Genomic DNA, 8,245 nt, shown 5'->3' with positions numbered 1-8,245 from the left:
TGTCTGTATGCGAGCGTTCCTGCCATATTCCATTTCACACCGAAACGCTGCAGACATACATACATACACAAGCACATATGGGTCTACCATGTACAAGGTACTTTCCTAAACGATAGATGCGACATATTATTTTTCCATGAAAAACCAAATGACCATAAATAATTTGCATTTCACTGAACACAAATGGACAATGTGTTTCCGCAACGGCACTAGGGGACGCCACACACGCGCACACATGAGCTCGAGGAAGCCTCAGGAATGTGCTTACAACCAATATGCATGCAACCAGGCATGCGCTTACATGATATACGTACATGTCTGTATGCGCGCGTGTGTGTGTGTGTGTGTGCAGTGAAATGAAGACCCCAAATGAAGGTATAAGCTCCAGCGAATGCCAGCACATGTACACACATATGTATGTGGGATGTGTAATTGTGTTATTATAAGACATCTGCTCATGCGGCGTACAACATGACGTATGAGTAACCGGCCCACAGGCAATCGGAGTAATAATTCCCAACAAAAAAGGGTTAACATATTTCAAAATATTAACTGAAATTTTTCTTTTTCCCTTTTTCGTGTTTTTTGTTTATTTTTTTATTTTTTTTTTTTTTGTTTTTTCCCCAATGAGCACTCACGTGTCGATGACTCTGGCATTACCTTAAACGTGGGTAAGAAAATGTCAAAAATATTGTGAGCTGCCAAATTTAGCTTCGGCTGTACAACCGAAAGGAATTTATTACATTCGCCAAGGGCATTCTCTGGGCACACATTGGCAGTGGATAAGTGCGCAAAAGTCCACAAAAAAGCACACAAATTTTGTAAAAAGGTCAAGCAACAGACCAAACGGTTCAAATTTAAGACAGCACAAATGTGTGTTCGGGTCGTCAGTTCACTCTCAATGAGTGGTCGCCTGCTCTCGATAATCACACACATGTCTGCATGATTTATTGATTATGAAAAAATAAGTAACGTGCAAAGCAAGCACTAGCGGTATTCCTCCAGACGGTCTCAAAATACTACAATCACACCTGCTGACCATAATTTTCAGCGCCTCAACTTGTCAACGCTGCTTAAATGGCAATTTCTCAAAAATGTCTGCTCCACTGACGCATAACCGTGTCCACTAGTAAGCCGCACATTTCAACGAACTCCAGCGATCAACGTCAAATTCCAGATATACACTCTCCGATTAGGCGACAAGAAAAAAGTTGAGCATTAAATGGAAACCACTCAACAGTCATCCTTTCTGTGCAGCATTTATGCCATCGTGTCAACGCTAACGTGGGTCAAACCGACCGTCACACATCAATTGTTCCGCACAGCCATCACCAGCATCATTACTGGCCCCACTCCGCCTTGCTCAGCATCATCCGTTACCCGCCTCGCCTTGCCAGCAATGAGTGTGTGATTATGCAACAGCTAACACAAAACCAAGCGATACAAAAACAAAACTATTGTGCGTTATCAATAGCTGACCAACAACAACAATGCAGTATCTGAAGGGATTTTCGCATTTTGTGTCAACAATGTGATTAAGATAAAGCAAATAACTAATTTACTTTAAACACAAACACATACATAAAATACATCCAGTTTGTACAACCGAGCTATGTGCTGTTATTATAACTGTTGTTTATATCAATAATATATTATACACCCCTTCTTCCATGCAATTCTACTGCTGCTTGGCTCGTTCATAAGCTTGCTACTGTTTCAATTTCCTCTGAATTAATCTTTGTTATTGTAGTTGTTGTTCTCAATACACTCGCAAGTACAATGGCGATTAAGCTCTGTACGCTGACGTCTGCTGATAGTCAATAACATTACCACGCACACAACCAAACGTATCGCACAACCAATTGAAGCCATGGCCGTCGCCGAAGCTTCTGAAGCCATCTCACCAAAAATCGATCCGTCCGCTTACCCCATTTATTTTCGGAAAATCTCTCTGTTAGCCATCGTTCGCCAGCTCATTCAACAAATGCAGTCAGCCAAGCATCATTATTGGCTAATGTTTTCGTACTCATTTGTCCTTAAATCACGTTTCAACCGAAATTTAATATGAATTAGTGATTATTTTTAGAACTCTGAGTAAATGAACTTGTTCAAATTTGGCGAGAAAGCTGACGTTATCTTCAGTGAATTCTAGCGACCTAGAACATCTCAAACCAATTTCACCACTTTAAAAACTCTCCAGGCCATGCATTTATCGAAAGGAAAGTGTTCATTATCTAAATAAAGTCAAATCGAAATATGGATAATCGAGTCTGAAATGCCGAATTCTTCTAACAAATCAAACAATGTTGGAAAAAGTCCTTAAGAAAGCAAATTACACCCCCTAGCACCGAAAGGGCGATTCCACACAACGCGAAGATACTAATAACCATTTGCCTTCCAATCTGATTCAAACGTTTCTATATAAAAGTATTATATGCCAAATATGTACGACTGACTTCACTGCGAATTTTCTAATTTTAGCTTTGACTCACTTCATCACGCAAGTTAAACAAACTCACGACAAAACGCAAAAACTAAAATGTCTCATTTAATGTTTTGTAGCTGCGGGCAAACGATTTAAGATTATCACATTTATTTGTTTTGTTGAAATCTGCAGCAAAACTTGGTTGCGTTTTATGAAGATCTTGATGCCGCTTCAATTGGCGCTGCTTGAAGCGCCTTAAACGCGCACAAACACTCACTCCTGGAGCATACCGAAAGAGGAGAATACTTTTTCAATTTTTTTCCTTTTGAAATGGGCACATGAATTCAGATTTTATGGAATATTAGTTTTGTGTTCTTTAACATGGTTTGCATACGAACTAGAGGTTACTTACTGGCTATTACTTTTTTATAAGCTTCACACTTCAATCGATTTTGGTGCTCGTTCTTTTTTATTTGCTCTATGGTCCCATGATTTCGGAGTAGAAGAGGCTAAATTAACTTTTTCGGTAAGAGGATTGATCATGTTGTTTGTTGTAATGAATACCTAAGCACTTTTTGGGGAAAAGTGCAAAATCAGCTGGTCTCGTAATCTCTTGGCGGTAGGCCTAAAAAACAGGCTGTTTCGACAGGGTCAGACAAAACGAAAAGAGCTGTTAAGTGAAAGAGTTTGGCGGGGCATGCAAAGTGGTGGTTAATATCGTGCGGAGACTCTTTGCATAGAGGACATATGTTTAGTATGTCAGGGTCTATTCGGGATAATTAGGAGTTTAACCTACTACAGTATCCAGAACGAAGTTGCGAGCGGGCCATTTCAATTCGAGCTCAACCTCTGCGATGGGTGCTGTTTCAACTCCAAGTTAGCCATTCACTGGAAGCAAATCAATGAAAATTAGTTAATAGCTTCACTGTAAATGGCGTTCAGTACATTCCTAAAGTTTGTCGCATCAACAATTGCGTCGGTATATTACTGTAGTTCGTCGATGTGTTGTAGGAGCGTTCTCTTGTTGTTCTTAAGGGGCGGTTTCGCACCAAGCAGATTACTGCAAGCATACTTTTTGCGAAAACATCCCAACAGCGACGTTTCTTTTTTTGCCTCCAGGTGCTGCCGGCTAGCTACTTGAGGATTTTGTGGCGGCTCTGTACTTTGATAATGATTGCGATCGTGTCCGGAATGAAGAAGTACAGACTATCAAACGTAACACCCAAAATTTTGGGGCATATTGACTGCCGGAATTTTAGCATCATCGACAAAAATATTGAAGTCTAGCCTGTATTCATTCATTCAAGTTGGTAAATATAGTCGCTGTGGACTTAGCAAAGGAGAAATTTGGACGCTTCGCAGTGAATAAATGGAAAAGTTCCGGGAGATAGGCGTTAACTTATTTCGATGATCTATTCCTGTTTGGATCGGTAAGTAATGCAAGAGGATTGATCTTTCTCAGCCTTAAAGGCATCAGACATTTATATAAGTTTATTCTCTATTAGATTAGAGACGTGTCAAAGAAAATAATATTATAACGAAAACATGTATATCGAAGACGCAGACTTCCACTGATTTTTTCCACACCACCAAAGAAGTGATTGACCCCTTAGAATTTGTTGAACTACCAATAAACAATTAGTTAGTATTATGCACTAAAACGAAAATTTTAGTAATTGATTTCAAATTATTTTATCTTTATTTTGAAATGTATATACATACATGTATATACAAATATAATAAATACATATGTGGACAGTGGTAAATTCATTTCATTTGACAATAAATCTCGGTGTCAATAAACAACAAATGATATCGGAAAATACATTTCACTTTGTTCAATTACAATAAGTTACAGCCAACATATGAAACTGTATCATCATAAAGCGTGTAAAACAATTAATATTATATTATATTGCTCTCTTCCTAGGCAAACCAGTTTAATATATTTCAAAAACTTAATATACAAAATAATTTTTCTTTTCCTCAAAGTAGAATTTACTCAACTTTATATATTCCTAAAAAACAAAAAAAAATGGGATTTTTATATTTATTTATTTGGCTTCAATGTTTTCTCCTTGCATATACTAAGTACCGGTGTATATGTACTAAGTGTTACATATTTACATAAATAATTGTTTTTTGTTTTTTTTTTACAAATATGAGAATACAACGTCTTTGATCTACGTCTCTTTTGTTTGCGACGATGGTTAGTGCTCTTAAAATACACACTCTGTTGTTGTCGTTTGTACATGTGTTTGATTTGATTATGTTAATGTTTTATTAAACATTTCAGTAAAGCTAATAACAAAGCGTCTTAATGCCTTCAGTGAGCAAATAATTATTGCTACAACTGCAATTCCTCAAATAACTGTTTTCAACAAAAATAAATTATGTTTTAGAAATAATTGATTTCGAATAAAAAAACTTCCTCATGCAAAATGGGCTCGTACAAATGCGCTTATATTTAATATCAGTACAAAAGTAGGCAGTAGCGCAATTTATCAACTAAAGCTTAGTCACGATTGCTTTTGCGATCTCACGCAGTGAACTACCGCCCACCAACGGCTTGCTTATTATTTACAGATATATTATAACATTAATCTAATTATGATTATAATTGCTTTTAGTTTTACATTTTGAAACATTTTTACGTTTTGCTTTCTAAAAAATACTTTTCGTACTCAGCAAATAAAGAATATATATGAGTAAATCACCTATACATTGTTAAAGTTAGCCCCTTTTAAAGCTACACGCCGTTAAAATTTTTTTTTTTTTTAATATCTAGATTACCAACAGCAGCTGGACGACTCCTCTTCTCCGAAAGCAATATGTGAAATGCTCCACGAAGGCGTCTCAAGTCTACCCACGCCCGTCACTTTGCGCTCATCATCACCATCCACGGGTATGCCGATGTCTACGTATGGCAAACGAAAAGCCGCATTGCCGTTTTTTGCTGACAACGCTGCACAGGTATGGCTTAAAGCGGTGTTGTTGTTCGTATAGGCTGATATGGAGTCACACGAATCGAATTGGCGCAGTGAACGAGTTTTACCCTCATCCGCCAAACGCACCAGACCCAGTGCGGTGGAGAGGAATACTTGCTCGAGCCCCTGATCCGTTTCGGCTGATGCCTCGAAGTAAGTAGCGCCGATGGACGTGGCAAACAAGTAGGCTTCGTCGTGTGTAACTGTGCGCTGTGCTAGCAAATCCAACTTGTTGCCGACCAATGTGAGTATCATAGGCTCCAGCACGTGGCGATGCAGCTCTTGTATCCACGCTTTGATATCGACAAATGTTTTGTGTTGCGTCAAATCGAAAACTAAAATAGCTGCATTGGCGTTGCGATAATACATTGGTGCGACGGCTTTGAAACGCTCCTGCCCAGCTGTGTCCCAGATCTAGAAGTGAGAAATGTATTTTTTATAAAATGCATATAATTGTTTTTAGCTGTTGTTGATCGTATGCAAGAAAATTTATTCTAACACAACACACGTATGCCTGAAGTCATCGTCGCAATTGATTGATATATATATATACATATATATAGATATGTAGACGATTCATTATAGGCAAGCTATTTTGCGAAAAAAATAAAAACTAGTAAAAATATGATCATCACAGTGTATAATATTTGTATGTATGTATGTACGAATAAAGTATAAATTACAAATATGTATTAGTTATACAGATGTGTTGTTGTGCTACTTAGCTTATTGTTAATCTATATTTTATATAAAACTAATGCTCAATAAAAATAAAAATCGATTTGCCTGATTGCTTCAGACATTGTATAACAACTATAATCTGCTTGGACTAAGCATGTAGGATGATTACGATAGATTGCAGTTCTAGATTTATTTAAATTTTATGAAGGCCTTAAATAATGTGCAGCATAAAAAGTTCAACGCACATGCTTATAAGCAAATAAGTATATAACGGTTAGATAATTTTTAAAACTAATGGTTTTCTACTTACTTGTAATTTGATTTTTACATCGTCCAAGAGCACTTTGCAAGTAAAGAAGGAGGCCGCTATAGTTGGACCAATATCCCTATGCAATGTGTTTTTTATATATTTTGTAATCAGATGTGTTTTACCAACTCCTTGCAAATAAAAGAGGAAAATTTATATATAGCTTGTAAATATTAAAAGTATAATATTTTATTTTCATCTCTTATATATCTAAGAGCAAAAATATTACTGCAACGTTGAATATATACATATATATAAATAACTGAAGATTTATAAAAACCCCCCGATATGTAACAATGTAGATATAAGTAGTATATATGTATATGTTTATGCACATATTCAATGGTGATTTTTATGATTCATTACTGCGCTCAACGATTCTGTCGTGCTTTCAAAGCTTAAACCTTTCTAAAATATAATTTGTTATCAACAAATACTAGAAACTATTTTATATCAGCTATACATTCTATAACAAATACATGCAAAAATAAAAAAAGACCGGTACATAAGTAACTAAAGTAGAATGACTGATAGTTGGGTGAAGCATCAAAGTACAAAATGCGAATGTGTATTGCCGTATTGTAGTTCTTTTCTATATTAACATAAGCGGATTATTTTATCTGCTTACATTTAAAAATAGAAATAAAATAGACAAATCTACAGCAACATTAAGGTCTCTTTTATGTTTAGATGTATGTAGTTATATGAAATAGGCACAGCGCTTATTATTTGGGGCAAATCATGAGGAATGTGGATTGACAAATGGAACAATATACAATGTGGCCTCTTCAGGTGGTTGTAGCGCATATCAATACATACGCAATAATTATGTACTCTCAAGGTGTGTTTATCAAATTTCTGCACCCTTACTAGGCAGTAACATCATGGTTATAGAAAAAGGTGGATCAGAAAAATGTTTTGACAAAGATTTGGTTACAAAATGAATCATATTATATTTTACCTCGTGAGCCCAGCACCACCACTTTGCCTTCAATTCCACGCATTTTTCATGAGCGTTCCCTTTAACTTAGTTTAACTTGTTTCCACCAGCGTCGATTTGCCTGTTTATTAAGTCTTTTCCTTATTAATGACTTTCAAAAATCTGGAAAGTTTCTCTGCTTGAAGTTAAAAATGTTTACCCACTACTACTAGTTGAATTCTCTTAATTTGTTCTGAATTCGTCCTTGATAATACAAATTTTTTGAGAAATCACATTGCTTAATAACAATGAGAATTTGTTCAGGTAAAAAGACCGGGTTTTCAATAAATTATAGCGGGTTATGTTAACTTTGAAATAATTAATAAACCCGTATATCAAATAATTATTTTACTACGACATTACAATACTTTGTTAGCAAAGAGCAAAAAAATAATAATCATAACAAACACTTGTACTGTCACTTTTTTATAGCATTTCGCTATTTGTGCCTTTCTGGTCTTATGTTTTTGTCGCTGCCACACGCTATGAAATTATGAGGTGGTAATTTAACTTTCAATAATATTGAGCTGAATAAAATTTATTTACTGTATTCAATTCCGTCCTTATAAAAATATTAAAGAGTTATATCCAATTTTAATAAAGCAAATAAAAAATATTACTAAAATCATATCTGTATTAATGTTAATTATATTTTTGGTTAGTGCTCTTAGTCTCGGGTTCAATTGAGATGCTAAATCTGACTATAGTTTAATCATAATTTTTACATTCCTATCACCTTTACAACTCTTCGAGTATTGTCAGAGAACGTATATGATGTATATGATATACGTTCTCTGGTATTGTTTAATGCGGCAAGGCAAATTTCTGATCAACACCATACATAAAACATTTACACCATACGACAG

At 35.7% G+C, this 8,245-nt stretch overlaps 1 protein-coding gene across 1 annotated transcript; it reads right to left on the bottom strand.

Annotated features, from left to right (window-relative positions):
• Nucleotides 1–4,461: 4,461 nt before the first annotated feature.
• On the bottom strand, nt 4,462–7,782 carry RabX1 (RAS oncogene family member RabX1). The gene is made up of 3 exons (XM_014230509.3): nt 7,362–7,782; nt 6,404–6,531; nt 4,462–5,826 (listed from the first exon to the last, which is right to left on the bottom strand). The coding sequence occupies exons 1-3, from the start codon at nt 7,402–7,404 to the stop codon at nt 5,215–5,217; spliced, it is 783 nt and encodes a 260-aa protein (XP_014085984.1). The 5' UTR covers nt 7,405–7,782; the 3' UTR covers nt 4,462–5,214.
• Between the last annotated feature and the right edge of the window lie 463 nt (nt 7,783–8,245).

The sequence above is a fragment of the Bactrocera oleae genome, chromosome 4, assembly GCF_042242935.1.
Source record: "Bactrocera oleae isolate idBacOlea1 chromosome 4, idBacOlea1, whole genome shotgun sequence".
In the NCBI taxonomy this organism is placed as follows: Eukaryota; Metazoa; Arthropoda; class Insecta; order Diptera; family Tephritidae; genus Bactrocera; species Bactrocera oleae.
The sequence above is the reverse complement of the archived record's forward strand: the minus strand, read 5'-3'. Positions and strand labels throughout refer to the sequence as shown.

Coding starts and splice junctions, on each gene's coding strand:
- RabX1 (XM_014230509.3), bottom strand. CDS start 7,404: ATGCGTGGAATTGAAGGCAAAGTGGTGGTGCTGGGCTCACGAG. Junction 6,532..7,361: donor GGTGGTGCTGGGCTCACGAG/GTAAAATATAAT, acceptor TTTATTTGCAAG/GAGTTGGTAAAACACATCTG. Junction 5,827..6,403: donor ATGTAAAAATCAAATTACAA/GTAAGTAGAAAA, acceptor TCTCACTTCTAG/ATCTGGGACACAGCTGGGCA.